The following is an 18,515-nucleotide window of genomic DNA, read 5'->3' as shown; positions in this document are numbered from 1 at the left end:
AATAAATAATTATTATCTTTATAAAAAATTATATTATTAAACCAAATATAAATTACTTCGTTATTGTACATAAATTAAATTATAAAAAATTGGATTAAAAAATTACACAAAAAAATGAGGAATTTCAAATAGTTAATTTGATACTAATATCGATATATTTTGGTCAAATTTTTATGATATCGTCAAACATATATTTTATTCAAAAATAAAAACATCATCGCTTTCTCAAAATCATATAAAGTCATATTATAACATCGACTGAGATAAAGAATAAAATAAAATATTAAAAACACGATGTATCTCGTTGCATTGCGCGAGTACGCTTCTAGTATATATATGTGTGTGTGTGTGTGTGTGTGAGAGAGAGAGAGACACCAAAGAGGAATGTGGAGCTTTGTGCTGCTGAGATTGAGGCCAGTTTTGGTTGTTACGTTCTAATAAAAAAACATGATAACAATTAACAGATTTCATAGCTTATGAAATAAAATCTAAATAGTTTATAAATATTATTAAAAAATCACATTTTTTGATTATTTTGTCTCCGCTCATGTTAAAACGACGACGTCGCTTTGAAATGACTAACATCATAAATCCAATAACATCACTGCTGACTGGTCTACTCCTCGGAAGTGGCCTTCAGTTTCTCCTTCAGTTCACCATTCTGCACAACCCCAAACAAGTTACATGCTTTTCACTCCATAAAACAAAACAAAACAAAACAAAACATGATAATAAGCCTTAAATATGCAGAGAAGCTAACCTGATGCATATTCAGGATAATGTCTGATCCTCCGATGAATTCTCCATTGATGAATATCTGCGGAAATGTCGGCCACGTGCTGCACCCAAATACTATGTTATAGCTAATAAAAATCAACCTTTATGGAGCTGTCTTTATGGATTTCGGAAAAACGGTTGTTTATTTTTTTGTGCGGAATAAAGCATATGACCATTTTACCCCAGCTATGTAGTTGATCATAACCCATCAAGATCAACATACTTGCATACCCACAACGCCACAATCAAACGTAATGAAGAAAACCAAGTGCATCAATGGAGTTCCAAGAAAGAATGCAAATAAAATGAAGAAAAACACATAGTAATAATGATAAGGGCAAAATGCATCATAAATACAGCAAAGTTTGGTTTAGTTCCGATCTAGTGTAATGAATTAAGTTTTTTATCAATCGATGTAACAAAGTTCTAAAATTTCCTATTTTGTACCCATTTTGATCAGTAACCCATTGATATAACATTTGATGACATGGATACTTTGTTTACAAGTCTCGTGTAGCTCAGTTGGCGAAGGGGTGGGGTGACTTTGCCCAAATACAAGACAGGTCCTGGGATCGACCCCAAGCCCCCGCTAACCTTAGCCGTTCAGTGAGCCAAAAAATGCCCCCACATTGGTGTCCTTGGAGGCAGGGTTCCATGTAGGGCCGGTTGGAGTTGTCAGTTTTGACCAAATACTTTGTATAAGTGATGTTTACAAAAGGGTTATGGTGATGTAGACAATCCATGTCATCAAATTTTACAAAATTAGCACGTTATCGGTCAAAATGAGTAAAAAAAAGAAAGTTTTGAAACTTTGTTACATTAATGTGAAAGAAAAAAAAAAGAATTCAAGGCAAACCTCGTCACGTTTTTATGCATTTCCTTTGATAATAATAATATAAAGATGATTCCTAAATTTCCATGTTAGACTTAGGATACTAAGAGCATCTCCAACAGATTTTCCAATACATTTTCTATCTTGTTCCCTAAAATAGAAAAAACTCCAAACATAGAGAATACGCTAAAACTCTCTACTAAGGAGAGAGAAATACCCTTTTAAAATTTCTAACCAATGAGATTGATTTATTAAGTTTTTTTAAATGTAGTGGGATGATAAAGTTATATAATATTTTAATAATAAAGTTGATGTTGAAATTCTCTAAAATAGAGAATCTGTTGGAGTTAAATGTAATTTTTTTTAGAAAGAAATTATAGAGAATCTCTTGAAGATACTCTAAGGCCCAAACCGTCCGGTCACAATGCGGGTATGTTTTGTGGTATCCATAACAACAAGCTTTTATGTTAAGCAACCTAACTGCAAGAAAAGTGCTTGTTACCTGAAAGCTTTTACAGCATTCTTAAGCTCGGGATCTTCTAATATGTTTCTAGAATGTATAGGAACTCCTGCAATAAATCCATAGCAATACTTGAGAATCCAAATGTAAAAAACCAGCAGGAGAAAGGATAATGTAAATCCAAAGGAAGAGAACCAAATAAATCCCATATATGCTAAAATCAACAACATTTGGCAGTTAGGGTGCATTTGGTATCCAAACAGATTAGAATGGAACAGGACAAAACAACTGTTCAACTATTGATAAGACAAAAGTAGAGAGTACAGAACAAATAAAATGACCAATTTACCCCTAATGGGTTGTTATATATGTTTTGATTAATTTATATAATTTACTAAATTACAATAAATATTTTTTAAAACAAAATATATCATTAGAAACTTTTCTTCAAAATGATTAAAATGACACCAAAATAAAAAGTTAATGTACTTTCTAATCTTTATTCCATACCTTTTCTATATTATTTTTTATTATTAATATTTAATAAATTAACCAAAATATAAGCTGTATAAAATTAATTATTTTGAGGATAGTAAAACGAAAGTTAAAAAAGCATAAAATACGATAAATAAAACTTCAAGAATAAATAAAATGTGAGAGGAAGGTGAATTTGATGTTTTAGAAGAGAACTAGATTTCATTTTGAGATTATAGTGGCAAAATAGAGCTCTATTCCACCTTGTTCCATGGGGTGGAGGTGGAACACGCCTGTTCCACTCTGTTCCACATAAAAGTCCTACCAAACGTGGAACAGTCCTATTATGTTCTGTCTTGTCTGGTGTACCAAAGACATCCTTAACGACCTCCTACGTCTTCACATTTCCATAGTTACCCTTTTCTTTTCAAATATTGACTAATATATGTCCATGAAACCGTAAATATCACAATGGCCATGGACAAATTTAAATATGCTTCTAGAACTTGTACGAAGGATGTTTCATTGTTTGTTTCCATAAAAATGGTGTATTTATTCGGTTGTTCCTGTCCAATGCTTTCAAGTGTTTCCCTTTCAACTATCAACCCACATCCAATCTTGCTTGTGTGGGCATAAATAGTAATAGTGATGTTGGTGCATGGTTGTAACCTTTTATGCAATTTTAAGATACATTAGGTTAGATCCAAAAACGGATCCAAAGTACCCACGTGAAACCAAGACAATCTCACTGCCAAACAGCTGGGCTTTGGTTGGAAGGTAGTCCCCAATTTTGTACGACCAAAAATCTCCATTTGGTCCATGGAAGTGCAACAGGCCAAATTCTTGCAAGGTAGTAACCTTCCAGCTTTTTATGCAATACTGATATAGCTATCAAGGACGGACCTGCGAAAGCCTGAGCGGGGTCATGTACACCCGCTCAACCAATTTTTGCAAGTAGAGTTTTTTTGGAAATTAAAGGTGCATCCGCTAAACTTTAAGGGGTATACGAAGACAAACTTGTGGAAATATTGTGTGCGGATTATTAGGAATCAATCTCCTATAATCAGTGATTTTATTGTATATTCCCTCCATAGATAGAATGATTTGTTGTATAGTTTCCTTTTTCCTCTTTGGTAATTTATTTGATAGGATCTCCTTTTTTGTGTATATAAATGGGTGTATCATTCTCTTCAAATGAATGTAGAGAAAATTATTCCCAACTATCTTAACTACATGGTACCAAATCTTAGACTCCATTTTTGATCTTCCTAAACCAGCCTCTGTTTCGTGCCTTCATAATCACAATCGTCAATCAATTTTTCAGTCAATCGATTTCATCAAACCAATTTCATCCGGTCGATATCCTCTAATCGATTTCATCCAGTCGATTTTATCCGGTTAACTCATCAAATCGATTTCAGTTGATTTATCAAATCAATTTTGTCCCTCGTCACTCTACAAGTTTCAACAAGTCTAGGGTACTATTATTCAACTATCACTTTTTCAGAAGCCAACCTGTAGTTATTTTTATCTCTGCCTTATCGTCTTATTGCGAATGTCTGGTTCCGAGACTCAGACAACTCAAATGTATCTCCCCCGAACCCTCCTCAAATGATTCAAACCTCAACCGATTCAAGCCTTATCAATATCACGGGTCACAAACTCACGATTTAAGCCTTATCAATATCACGGGTCACAAACTCAACGGGCATAACTATCTTCACTGGTCCCAATCCATGATGTTTATAAGTGGATGTGGTCGAGATCAGTATCTTACTGCCACACTCACTCAACCAGCATCTTGGTGGCTTCCTTGGCTTATGTCGTGCCCATTTGGCTTAGATTCCTTGCATTGGCTTTCCCGCATGCCGTGCCCGTTCGGCTTGGATTCCTTGCATTAGCTTGCCCGCATGCCACCCAATACTAGTGATGTGGCCTTGGTGGCTTCCTTGGCTTTGCACGCATGTCGTGCCCGTTCGGCTTGGATTCCTTGCATTGGCTTGCCCGCATGCCACCCAATACTAGTGATGTGGCCTTGGTGGCTTCCTTGGCTTTCCACGCATGTCGTGCCCGTTTGGCTTGGATTCCTTGCATTGGCTTGCCCACTTGACTACTACTACCATCGGCTTGGCTTGCCCGCACATCGTGCCCGTTCATTGCCCGTGCCAGACGGTGTGCCTATTTCAAGAATTATGACTCCTGAAAAAATCAATGCTTGTTTCTGTCACTTTGCTTTTTGTCCATAAGGTATATATAGGGGAACCATGGGGTCTGCTGCTCCCCCATGCCCGTGGCTGGGAAGCTAGGGGCTATGGCATCAGAGGTTTTGGCGATCATAGTCACCACCAAAGCCAAGCCAAGCACGCCCGGTGCCTTGTGCCCGCACGACGCAATGACAACTAAAATAGGAGAGAACTTTCTTCTATACACCACTGCGAAAGAAATATGGGATGCTACACGAGGGACCTTCTCCAATAGTGAAAACATAGCTGAGTTGTTCACTTGTTCCATGTAGAGAGTATTCTTCAGGATTTACGTCAAGGAGAGAACTTTGTCACAATTAGACTTGTTTGAATCACATGAATGGAAGTGTTCTGACGATCAAACTTATTTCAAACCACTGTGGAAACTAAACGCATCTTCAAGTTTCTAATGGGTCTCGACAAGTCTCTTGATGAAGTTCATGGAAGACTCCTCGAGATGAAACCATTACCAAAATTACAGGAAGTCTTTTCTGAGGTACATCAAGAGGGAAGTTGTAACCGAATCATGATGGGACTAACCAATCCATCTTCTTCCCTAGATGTTTCAGCTCTCGCAGCAGCCAAGCATCCCGCTCCAAACTCTGTCGCTTTAGCTTCCTGAGGAATGTCTTCAAGCTTCAATGATAATCGATCAAGAAAAAGACGTCCTTGGTGTAATCATTGCAGAAGGCCTAGTCATCTGAAAGAAGGGTGCTAGAACTGCATGGAAAACCCTCAAATTGGAAACCAAGCCGAGACCGTGAGCTTGGGGGAAATACAGCAATTACTACAATCAGGTGCCATTTACAAAGGACCAATTGGCATTACTTCAATAGCTCATAAGCAAGGCTAATATCTCATCGTCTGCCAACAATGAAGGCAATCTTGCATTTCATGTTGGTGATAGTTCAACTCCCTTCATCACGGATGGTCGATTCTGGTGCTTCAAATCATATGACAGGTGACAGATCTCTTTTTTCAAGTTTCTTCCCTTGCAATAAGCAGCAAACTGTTCACATAGAGAATGGTAATCACACCGCTGTGGAAGGGGAAGGAACAATTCACCTCTCAAATACTCTTACTCTATACTATGTGCTATTTGTTCCTGATCTAGACTGTAATCTTATCTCCGTGAGCAAATTAACAGTGATCTCGTGTTGAAACTAAATGTTTTGCCAAATATTGTGTATTTCAGGACATGAACTCGGGGATGACGATTGGCAATGAACTTCATGAAGGTCTCTATCTTCTCAATGTAAACACTTCATTAACTCCTGATTCCGCAACTAGTAAGATTAGTGTCAGGCCTCCGCCAGAGAATGTTCGTAGCCTTAAGTCCGTCTTCCAATCGAATAAAGAGAGTGCAATTATATTAGGCATTCTCGTCTAGATCATCCTAATTTTACATATATGAGACATTTGTTTCGATCATTTTTCTTTCACATATATCATAACTATTTACATTGTGAAGTATGCCAACTCGCAAAGCTAATGCGTGGACATACCACAACAAAATGGTGTGGCTGAACGCAAAAACCTTCACATCCTCGAAAATGCATGAGCCTTACTCCTTCAAACCCATGTTCCCAAAAAAAATTGGGGCGATGTTGTTTTAACAGCCACGTATCTCATTAACCGAATGCCTTCTCGTGTCCTTACATTCAAATCTCCCTTGCAAATTTTTCATAAAATCAACCCAACCTCCAGACTTGTGTCTCAGATCCCCCTCAAAATTTTCGGTTGTGTTGCTTTCGTTCCTCACAATCGCAGCAAACTTGAACCTCACTCTGTTAAACGTGTTTTTCTTGGCTCCTCGGCGAATCAAAAAGGCTATATATGTTACTCACCAGTAACACAAAAATTCTATAACACTGTGGATATGACATTCTTTGAGCATACACCATTCTTTCCCAATTTTGCAAGTCAGGGGGAGAATAACACTCAGGAATCACAAAATTGGGAATGGACAACCATCTTTGAGTCGAGAACAAGTCATCCTTCTCATGTATCGTCTCCTCAAATTTAACCTGATTCTTTTGAAAGTAGTCGTCAGTCTGGAGTTCGTCCTAAACACCTTAACCTCCCTGATGAAGAAATAAAAGTTTACACAAGAGAAAAACCTCTGGAACCGGAATGAAGCCAACAAAGTCAAGAACTTTTCCCTAGTTCAGTCAATCCTGAAAAGTTACACAATGAGACATAATTGAGTTCGAAATCAGACTCCGAGGAGATAATAGCAAATGATACAAAGATGGATTTGCCCATTGCTCAAAGAAAAGGAATTCAATCATGTACTCAACACCCACTTCGATGCTATATATTATACTCAAACTTGTCACATAAATTTCGATCCTTTGTGACTTCCTTGGATAAAACTACGATTCCGAGTTCTGTTTATGAAGCTCTGAAGGTACCAGAATGGTGAAAAGCGATGAGCACAATGCTCTTGAAAAGAATGACACATGGCTCCTAACATCTTTGCCACCCGGTAAGAAAACCGTGGGATGTAAATGGATTTTTCCAATAAAACATAATGCAGATAGAAGCATAGATATATACAAGGCTCGTCTAGTGGCAAAAAGGGTTCACTCAATCTTATGGAATTGATTACCAAGAAATATTTGCCCTGATAGCCAAACTTAATACTGTTTGTCTTCTATTGTCTATTGTTGTCAACCAAGACTGACATTATTCCAGCTCGACGTAAAAAATGTTCTCTTGAATGGAAGCCTATGTGAGGAAGTGTATATGGATGTATCGGCCGATTTTGAAACGAAAAAAAACAAAAGGAAAAGTGTGCAAGTTGAGGAAGGCATTATATGGGCTCAAACAATCTCCGAGAGCATGGTTCGACAGGTCCTCTAAAGGGCACGAATGAGATGATTATTCACAGTCTCAAGCAGATCAACCGTTGTTCATCTAACACTTCCCAGATGGGAAAATTACTGTGCTAATTGTCTATGTTAATGACATTGTCCTTACGGGAAATCACGAAGAAGAAATGAGATGACTGAAGATGCTTTTATCCAAAGAATTTCAAATCAAAGACCTTAGGCATCTGAGGTACTTTCTGGTAATGGAAGTAGCCAGGTCGAAAGAGGGGGTTTCTGTCTCTCAACGCAAGTACGTCCTGGATCTCCTACATGAAACTGGCATGAGTGGTTGCAAGCCAGTTGAAACTCCTATGGACCCTAATACAAAACCGATATCTCGGACTGAAGAGGAAGCAACTGATAAGGGGCGATATGAATGCTTGGTAGGAAAGTTAATATATTTGACACACACTCGTCCTGATATAGGTTTTTCGGTCAGGATTGTTTGTTAGTTTTTAAGCAATCCCTCAATTAGGGGTGTAAATGATACGAGACAACTCGCGAGCTATTCGAGATCGACTCGGTCAACACTCGACTCGAATAGGCTCGGCTCGAACTCGACTAGACATATTAAAGAGTCGAGTCGAGCTACACAATACTCGACTCGAAAAGCTAGTGAGATACTCGATTTTTTATATATAATTAGTTTTAAAAATATAATCAATTTTATAATATAGTATGTATAATATAATGTAATAAAAATGTCTATATTTTTAGATATTTGAACAATGTTGTGCATCTTTAATTATAAAACTATATCAATAATTTTTTTTATTAAAATCATAATTAAAAAAGAGAAAAAAAACTATAGAAGTGTTGGTGAAGTTGTCCCACATTGGAAGAGAGATGGTAAAAGAAGGATGGAGAGTTGTTATAAAAAGAGAGGGATGTGAATGGAGTTTGTAACATTGTCTTTTTGATGATGAAGTTTGAGGTATATCCCTTTAGTTTTTTAAAATTTAAAAGAACACCTTTAAGTTTTATAATTTGTAAGAGAAGACTTTATAATTTCATAAATCTCGACGGGTAAGCTTGATTAGAGTTCGAGTTCGAGTTCGAGTTCGAGCTTGATTCGAGTAGGAGTTTGAGCTTGGTTCGAGCTTCAAACGAGTTCGAGCTCGAGAGTAAAAAATTGCAATCGGGTTCAAGTCGAGTTTAGTTTTTAACTTCTCTCGAGTTTTCGAGTTCGAGCTTGAGAAATGGCTATCGAGTTCGAGTCGAGTATACAGATACTCGAGCTCGACTCGCATCATTTACACCCCTACCCTCAATGGACCATATGAAGGCTGTGATTCGAATTCTTAGGTACCTGAAAAAGGATCCTGGAAAGGGATTATTGTACAAGAAAACACTTAATCGGTCTCTTGAAGTTTATACAGATGCGGACTCGGGTGGATCCCCTATTAACGGAAGATCTACATCCGGTTATTGTTCATTTGTTTGGGGAAACTTGGTGACATGGAGAAGTAAAAAACAACATGTTCTATCTCGAAGTAGTGTCAAGTCCGAGTTTCGAACTTTAGCTCACGGTATATGAGAAGGAATTTGGCTAAATCGACTGATACTAGAGCTTGAGGGTGGAATTTTTGACCTATCAAGATGATGCGTAACAACCAATCAGAGATGGCTATGGTTAAAAAACCAGTCCATCATATGACGGAATGAAACATGTGGAAATTGACAGGCACTTCATATGTGAGAAAATAAAAGAAAACATTATTTCTCTCAACCATGTTCCCTCTTGGCAGCAAGCAACAAACATTTTAACCATGGCCCTGTTTAGACCTCACCTCATTGAACTAAGCTCTATGCTTGGTCTAACAGACATATTCCGACCAGGTTGAGGGGGAGTGTAGGAAAACAAACCGGTGGAAATATTGTATGCTGATTATTAGGAATCAATCTCCTATAATCAGTGATTTTATTGTAGATAGAGTGATTTGTTGTATAGTTTCCTTTCTCCTCTTCGGTAATTTATTTGGTAGGATCTCTTTTTTTGTGTATATAAATGGGTGTATCATTCTCTTCAAATAAATATAGAGAAAATTATTCCCAACTATCTTTGCTACAAGGGGTGTTCTAGGATATTAGAAAATAGAGTAAATTACAAACTTGGTCCTGTGGTTTGTAATACTTTTGGTCCCTACAATTTCAAAATTACAAGATCACCATTGTGGTATTCAAAAACAACCGGATTTGGTCCTCTCTAATGGCCGTTAGAAGCACACGTTAAGTCAGGGGTATTTTAGACTTTTCCAGTTTTTGTTTATTTTTGCTTTAAAAATTAGATGCTAATTAATGTGTATATATGTATATATATATATATATATATATATATATATATATGTATTATGTGTTGAGTGTCCTACCGACACCAAAAACACAAATTGGAGCATCTCCTCCCAAAGATACAACTTACCTGCAAACCAACCCTCCCCTCACCGCCCAATCACCATCTTCGACAAACCAACCCCTTCCCCCCACCGCCAGTCACCATATTCGACAAACCAACACCTCCCCCACCGCCTATCACCAGTTCTGACGAACAACCTCTCCCCTACCTCCTTTTTTGTTGGGTTTCAAATAGAACCAGCACCATCCTTTGGATTTGGATTTGATTTCATGGCTTATGTTGAGGTTTGGTTTGAATTTAGTTTTGGATCTTGGATACGGTTGCAGAGAAAGATCGAAGGAATGCTGGAACAACTTGACCTGGTGCAATTAGACCTGCACAACCTGCTGCAATTAGAGGGAAGAAGGAAGAGGACGCCGACGGTGCTTATAGCAGGAGAGGGAAGAGGCGAGGAGATGGATGGTGGAGATGGTCGTCAAATGGTGGTGGAGATGGTGGAGATGGCCATCGAGTGACCACCCCTTCTACCCTCACCGGCGTTACCCCGTCTCCAAAACTTCTCACCGACCTAAACCCTTCTACCCTCATCTAGGTTCTGATCTGTTCATAGACATGGATTGCTTTTCCGTCGATGTTCTGGATTCACCATTGTTGTAACAGAAGCTTGGATTCTGAAAATGGGTTTTGGTTCAGAATATGAATAGAGCTTGATTTTGGGGTTTGCATTTACCTAGGGTTTGATTTTCGTGTTTGTATATGCATTTGGGTTTTGTTTTGATGTTGTTTGGCCAGAAAAGATGGTCGAAGGATTGCCGGAAAGTTCAAAGCATTGCCGGAAAGGAGTGTAAGTTTTTGGGGAAGGAGGTGGACACATGTCACTGTTTTAATGGATGGATCTAAAGAGATGTTTTAGTTCTAATAGAAAATAAAATAAAATTTTAAAAAGACGAAAACACCCCTCATCAAATGGGATTCTTCTAACGGCTATTAGAGTCGGAGACCAAATCCAGTCGTTTTTGCATACCACAATGGTGATCATGTAATTTCTAAATTGTAGGGACCAAAACTGCTACAAACAACAAACCACACGGACCAAATTTGTAGTTTACTCTAGAAAATACAATGGACATCAACCAAAAAGCCGAAAAAGTCTCTTGAAAGCAACCAAAAACTAAAAAAAAACCTTGAAATGGTGGAATTAGGCTAAAAAAGCATTGAACTACTTTGCGGTCCTTTAATCCACCTTAAAGGTGCACCTGCTCAACAAACCTCCTAGGTCGCCACAGATAGCTATGTTTCTCCACATCTAGGAATAATAATCTAAAGTAAGGTAGACTATCAAGCATGAGATAGAGGACTATCTATATTCTATGCAGATCACTTAATTAGAAAATCATTTAAGTTAATAAAGAAAAATCATTAGAAATAACAATTTTATGTTGAAAATATCTTCAAACAAGAAGTGTTGATTTGAGTACTTACGATATTCACTCAACACTCTGACAGCTAATGAGCTGAATCCACACCGTGGTTGCTCTGGATCCCCTTTCATGTAAATCATCACATGGTTATCCTTGACATCCTAAACATTGCAATTAACAGATGTAGTAATTACCTCGAAACAGAACATATAAAATACAAAGAGGTTCAGGATACACATATCAATAAGCCCTACCTGCTCAACGATATCCTTTAGAGTAATTCCAGAATTCTCAATCTTATTTGTGGGCTTAAAATCATCATGTGTATCAGGATCATTGGGCACACTAGTCGAAAATTGCATTCCGTGCCGCAAGAACGGTCCAGAGGCCTAACAAGTTGCATAGAATTTATGGAAGAACATACAAAATTGGTATCAAGCATCAATACATTCGAATAAAAGCAATCCCTTTAGCGACTGACTAATTAACTCTTAAGAATGGTAAAGAATGAAATATGCAATTAGATAACAAAAGACTGCATCAAGTGAACGATATTTGGCCTTCCAGATGCAGCGTCCCTATTATCCAACTATTAGTGAGCTGAAGCATGGTGGGTTGGCTAAAAGTAAATTTACATTTGGTTCAAACTCTCTCGATTGGATCCCTTCAGCACCGATAAGAAGAATTTTCGCTCTGACAAATATGTCTTATAGAAACAAATTTGCAGATAAAACTGAAAACATCTATGCCAATTTTGAATCTGGTAATAACTAGGTTTGCTTGGATTAGCCAACTCAGGAGTGGACTTCTTTAAACGTATTTGCTCTTCCAGATGCAGTGTCCTATTATCAAATTGTGAGTGAGCTGAAGCATGGAGATCAAACTAACTACATTCAACTTCTAAAAAATTTATCATATCAAAATAGTGGATGCATAGAATTAAGTTTTAGAGAAGGATGACCCGTTACCCTGAAGTTGATCATCCAATTAAGTGACATGTTAAAACAGATTTCCATTCCTGCAAATCATGATCAAGCTCCTTATACTTAAGCTATGCTGCTAATAATGGTGCAATAGAGGTTTGCTGTCTTGGAAGGAATTGTGGCCGGTCCTAATGGCGGTACTGCGAATTGCGGTGTGATTTACCGCCAAATGGCCGTTTTTTTGCACAAAACAGCTCCGCATAACCACCATTTGTGGTTGGGCTTTTTTATATTGTCTAACAAGCTTATATTGGACCTATTTAAATGGTTTGGCCTTTTATTTTGCACTTGTTTTTTAATGATTTAAGTCATTCAATCCATCTTGTTATCTTTACTGATATTATAAGATTTAAATTTACAACATCATCAAGCATTCAACCAGGTTTCCTAAATTCTTCCATCATTCTAATAAGTCGATTAGTGAATTTCTTTTTTTGGGACTATTAGTCTATTAGCGAATTTCTTTTTCATATTAATTACACATGATATGTTAAGCTATTTATATTTTATGTATATAATTCTAAATATTTATATGAACCGCTATATCGCCGCTTTACCACCGTGATAACCGCTATTTTAAATTACAATTAAAAAAAAAGCTCCTATAGCCTGCTTAGGACAGCCAAAGCAAAATTTCAATGTCAATATTTCACATTTTACCCGTTTTTAGGTTGAAGAACAACAATCCAGAACAGTGTTGTAGATATACCACCTACTTGAGTAATCCAAATGTAAAACGACAAATTATTGAACCTCTATCTTCCTAGCCATATCTAAAGAAATCTACTCCTCAGTTGGCTAATTCAAGCAAACCTAGATATCACCAGATTCAAAATGACATATATCTTTCGGCTTTTAACTGCAAAAATGCTTCTACAATAATTGTATTTTTAGCAATCAATTGTTGCCAGAGCCAAACTCCTTCTTATTAGTTCTGAAGCGAGATTCAAACAGAAAGAAGAGTTCTAGCAAATGGTGAAACCTTGAAACGAACAGAACTTATAGCCCTAACTTGAAACTATAAACCAAAAAAAGGAAGAAGATGAAGTTCAACGATACACTATTACAACATACCGATGCAGCTATACGAGTAGATTCAATTGACCTAAATCCTTTGAATAGCATGTTCGATAACGCTCTTGCCATCGTATTAGACAAACGATTCTGCACCAAATCGACAAACAAGATGAACTGATTAATTACTTCAAAGGAGGTGGCATACAACATTTACGAACACAAATTAATCAACGGTAATCATTTACAATGTAGTAAAAATAGATTTAAAAAGATATTTTAGACAAATCTTATCAATGTATGAAGGATTCACGGTCCACTGATGATGATCTTTTTCTCTTTCTCTTTCCGATTCTCTGCTCTTCACGACTGTGGAGCAACCGGAAAAGCAAGAGGAGAATTATAAAAAACAGACAGGCCCTAACATACTTCCTGTTTGTTTTTTCTTAGAAACTCCTTAAAACCTCTCAAGTCCTCATCGGTCAGACCTTTTTGTTTTCAGACGGTTTGATTTTTTTTCCCTCTCAAATATTAAGTGATTAGGGCCTGTTTGTTTTCTATAATTCTCCTCTTAATTACCTCTTAAATACCTCTTATCGTCATCTGAATTTTAAGTGAGAAATCTAACTCTGATCAATTTCAGAAGCCGCCTCCATCTCGCTCTCAGCTCTCGATTTCAACAGCTCACGATTTCAAGCTCTCGATCTCTCGACTGCCTCTCAGTCCAAGCATCTCTTGATCTGCCTCTCGATCTCTCAAGAAAGGCAATGGGTCTTCTTCTGCCTCTAGATCTCTCTGAGAACCCACATCTCTTCTTCCCTCTTGACCATATTTACATCATCTTATTTCAAGGTATCTAATCAATTTGTTGGTCATAAGTTCAAAATCATGAGTTAATGGTTGTGTTCAACTCCAACTTTTTTTCTCGATCTCTTCTTCTGCCTCTCGATCTCCCAAAAAAGGTAAAAGAATTAATGGTTATCTGTTGGGTTATTTTGGTTAGATTTATGGCTTTTGCTACACAGTGTGATGCTGGATTTATGGTTCTGTGTTGGATTATTTTGGTTAGATTAATGGTTCTGTGCTGTTAAGACCAATTCAATTTGAATTTGGTCTTTTTTACCAATGACCCTTCCAACAGGCTTCTTCAAAGCAAAAATCATGTAATGCAATTCTATATATTTACCACATTTTTGGTGTTTACTGATTGAGAACTTCACTGAAGAGCCACATCTAAAAAGGGATTTTTTGTTGGTATTTGGTAAAGCCCAATGGGATAAGTCAGTCTCGTAGTTGGTATTTGACAAAGTTCTTGTTAGGAAATGATGAGCCATCTCTTATACTGATCCACATAACAGTTGTATGTTGTTCTTTTGTCGATTAGATTTTTGTATCCTTCATCATTTATTGTAAAATCAGGCATTTTTCATAAGTTGCGGTCGCCTTCTTTTGTTTGAGTATAGCTTTCTGTTATGTAGACATGGGCTGCTTCGTATGACCAGCACTGTTTTTAGTAAAATTGGCATGAATGAGTTATAGATGTGGTCATAGTCGTGGATTCAGATTTTGGAACTCTAGAAGCAATTACCATCACCAAACACATCAAGGATGAACAATAATAATTAACAAAAACTCAGTTCAAATTATCAATTATATACAAATTAGTAGGAAAAAAAGATATTCAAAACCAAACCCAGTAACCAAATCTCAAGTAAAAACCGAAGTTGAACACAGAATCTCATCAAGCTATTTCGATCTAAAGGGTACTTGATGCTAATATGAATTATAGGATTAACCTGTCCCTTTGGGATACATGTCAAGGCACGTAGGTAATGGCTAAACTGACAACAATAACTTAATTGCATCAACATACATAACTAATTGTAAATCAAGGTAATGGCTAAACTAACATCAACAATATATCGACATGAGCAAAAGATATCAGGTCAATATTACAAAATGAAGCAGCCAACCACATCCCCCTCCCTCACCACACCACACCACCCCCTTCTTTCTGTGTAAAAAATGACAAAAAGCTTCAGAAGAGCAAGCTTATAAACCTTCTGCAGCTGAAGCTAGATGAAGACCTGGGGTTTGTCTCTATTGTTCAAATACATTTGTTTAGCTTTGCTATAGCTATAATAAAAGGATAAGATCATGTCAAGAGGTCAAATATGCATATAAGCAGCCCCACTAAAGTCTGATGCATGATAGATGTGAAATCTAAGATACCCTCCAATTCAAAGTAAGAGTAAAAGACATCTCTTTCCTGCCTTTTTGTAGGGTTATCTATTTATGCAAACGTTATAGGTCCCAAAATCATAAAATTCCCATCAATCCCACTAGATCCTCAAGGTATATAACTACATGCTATAAATCAAGTAGAATTCTGCTTTGATTTAACCAGATAGAAAAGGAGTCCATTAAATTCCCATCAATCCCACTGGTAAGTTAATACATACAACATTTTTGATCCATGAACTCCAACATCTCTCAAATATTCCATATTTGGGACCATATTTGATTGGAAATCCCAATCAAAAACCCAAGCACACCTCTTGATTGCAATTAGAGTTCTATCATTCGATTGAAGCAAATCTTTGAGTAACTTAAAGGTTGGTTCCAAATGGTTCTTCAAGCTTCTACCTAAAGACGTTGCTCTTGCAGTCAATAACTTAACAATTTCAGAATCTGAATGTCCTATAGAACTTAAGAATTCAAACTTGGGCAAGAGATTTGTTTGGGGATTACAAGTGAGCGCCATTGGTAACTTTCGAACTAAATGATAAATGTGGGGTTCTGTGAATCCTTGATTCTTGAAAATTTTGACTGAATCTGGGTTTGATGCGGCTGGTGATGAAGATAATGACCGAGCAAGCAGTCTATAAATCAATGTTGTTTTTAAGACAGAAATCGTTAAGTTTCTGCTGACGAGATTGAACATTGTAAGTAGAAATTGTAATCACTGACCTGTGGACTGAAAGGAGGACGTATATGCGATTAAAGCTTCTGAAACGAGTTTTCTTTGTAACTCGGCTTTAACTTGAAGGAAGAACCCTAAAAACAAAACACTGATATATGAACACTCCCAATCTAGACGAACAAACAGGGACGAACCACAGGGATCGAACCTTGATCAAAACAGAAATCAAGAAGGAGATGGGCATACCATGGAGATCGAGAGTGTGGATCGATTTGGGTCGTGATCAATTTGAAGATCGAACGTCCTGCAAGATCGATTTGGAGGACTGGATCTGAAGGCGACGACGATTGGAGAGCAGAAAGGGAACGATTAAGAGGATTTAAGTGATTAGGTTATCACTTTTTTGTTCAGAGGACGGTAAGACCTTTTCAGCCCCTATCTTAAAAAAACAAACGGTCTGAAAACAAAAATGTCTGACCAATTCAGACTTAAGAGGTATTAAGGGGGGGTTTTCAAAAAACAAACAAATCCTAAGACTTCAGCACCTCTTAAAAATCAAACAACACCTAATGAACTTCAAAACTAATAAGAACTACTTTCTTTGCACATAAATGAATAATTGCATAAGTCTGCTCTTACAACGATGGCATTATACCTGTCGTTTGGTTGCACACACTTCATTGCTAATCATGATGCGTGTTCTCAATTATCTTTGGTTTTGCAAGTCAGTAGGAAACATCCTCTCTAACCCTTGATGTACATCCTACCCTCACCAAACCCTACCTCTATGTGGGATTATTGGGTTTCTTTTGCTTGGTTATTTGCTCTTGCAACGAGTATTTACTTTTGTGACATCTACTGTACACTAATCTTAGTTTTTTTCGATACTAGTAGTTATCATAAACGCGCTATGAGTTTCTTCTTACTTTTAATTTTGCTTTACGAACCATGTTTCTTTTCAGAATCAGCCTCTGAAACAAACTCCTTTAATAAATAAAACCCTAGAGTGCAGAGAAAGTTATATGGAAATGAATAAAACCCTAATTAGTCCAATGAACACCGGTAAGAGTAACTCATATTTCAACAGATTCAACTCTAGAAACAACATAATCCATCACCATAATCGAGGAGAAAATAGTTCGTTTCTGGATGGATAGTTCTAACAGCTATCCATAAGTTCAATCAAATAGAATCATATCCATATAAAATCTAGATCTTCACAAAAACATAAACCCAAAGACGAAAACTTCGCTCAATAATCACATAAATTAGAGAACACCCAGAAAGCAAAAACCGAATACAACCGATGAATTATATAACAGAAAGGTCGAAATCAAAAAATTTACGATTTAACTTAAATTTGATTTAGGGTATTTACCTGGGAGTTCGATGAAAAGGGTTTTAGGAGAAATACAACCAACGCAGTCGCCGATTTGCCCCTGTTGCTTCCTCCCCACACGAGTATACGTCTTGATATTTTAGATCGCAATGAAATGCATATAAATATTGTAGAAATAGGTGACATGGAACTGCTTATCAACAAGCTTTCATAGCTCAGTTGGTTAGAGCACCCGTTTAGTAAGCGGGAGGTCTTGAGTTCGACTCTCAATGAAAGCAAATTTTTAGTTGTTAAAACTGTAAGCTTTTTTTGTAATTTTTGTTTACTTCAAAGTTGCATCTAGGCCCCTTATGTTTGTCATTATGTACATTAATGATGAATCTAGTAAATGCTATCCCTGGAAACCTTTTAGCAAAATCACGATCAAGAAGCAAAGTCTCCCTATCAACATTGAAGGCTTCGTAGCTATCTAGATCGGAGGTCAAGACTGTGGCCCGGCGGAAAAACAGTCGTTCTCTGACCCCCTCAGTCTTTCTATCTGGAGTGAGTCAGGCGGCTAGCCTATTAGGCGCTGTGTAAGAGCTCTATGCTATCTATGGGATATTGAATGAAAGTCAGAACAGTGAGGCCTAGAAGTCTGCTAAACGCGAAGACGCTTCTTTGGTGTTTCTTCCGGCGGGTGAAAATTTTCTTTTTTCCTTGATTGAAAGACTAAGACCGATGAGTCGAGGGTATGGGGTTACGAGCCCAAGGACATGGAACCTTAAAGTAAAGGAAGCTTCACTTTGAAGACTGGATCTAGCCGAAGCTCTTCGTCACTTTG

At 37.3% G+C, this 18,515-nt stretch overlaps 1 protein-coding gene and 1 non-coding gene across 3 annotated transcripts; one reads left to right on the top strand and one right to left on the bottom strand.

The window, feature by feature from the left end:
* Positions 1-401: 401 nt before the first annotated feature.
* Positions 402-17,818, bottom strand: LOC112511062 (monothiol glutaredoxin-S15, mitochondrial-like). Of its 2 annotated transcripts, XM_025116447.1 has the most exons (9): positions 17,732-17,790; positions 16,600-16,684; positions 16,401-16,487; positions 13,491-13,580; positions 11,688-11,822; positions 11,495-11,594; positions 2,112-2,178; positions 761-839; positions 423-661 (listed from the first exon to the last, which is right to left on the bottom strand). In XM_025116447.1, the coding sequence occupies exons 4-9, from the start codon at positions 13,560-13,562 to the stop codon at positions 617-619; spliced, it is 498 nt and encodes a 165-aa protein (XP_024972215.1). In that variant the 5' UTR covers positions 13,563-13,580; positions 16,401-16,487; positions 16,600-16,684; positions 17,732-17,790; the 3' UTR covers positions 423-616. The 2 variants fall into 2 exon arrangements, with proteins under 2 accessions (XP_024972214.1, XP_024972215.1); XM_025116446.1 differs by lacking the exons at positions 16,401-16,487; positions 16,600-16,684 and having other exon boundaries at positions 402-661; positions 17,732-17,818.
* Positions 17,819-17,896: 78 nt separating this feature from the next.
* On the top strand, positions 17,897-17,970 carry TRNAT-AGU. Its single transcript has one exon. It is a non-coding gene; the product is annotated as a tRNA-Thr (tRNA).
* The last annotated feature ends 545 nt before the right edge of the window (positions 17,971-18,515 follow it).

This window comes from Cynara cardunculus, assembly GCF_001531365.2.
Source record: "Cynara cardunculus var. scolymus isolate 2C chromosome LG 4, CcrdV1, whole genome shotgun sequence".
Lineage (NCBI taxonomy): Eukaryota > Viridiplantae > Streptophyta > Magnoliopsida > Asterales > Asteraceae > Cynara > Cynara cardunculus.
This window is presented reverse-complemented; position numbering and strand designations above follow the sequence as displayed.

Coding starts and splice junctions, on each gene's coding strand:
- LOC112511062 (XM_025116446.1), bottom strand. CDS start 13,562: ATGGCAAGAGCGTTATCGAACATGCTATTCAAAGGATTTAGGTCAATT. Junction 11,823..13,490: donor CTACTCGTATAGCTGCATCG/GTATGTTGTAAT, acceptor GCAACTTGTTAG/GCCTCTGGACCGTTCTTGCG. Junction 11,595..11,687: donor TAAAGGATATCGTTGAGCAG/GTAGGGCTTATT, acceptor TGCAATGTTTAG/GATGTCAAGGATAACCATGT.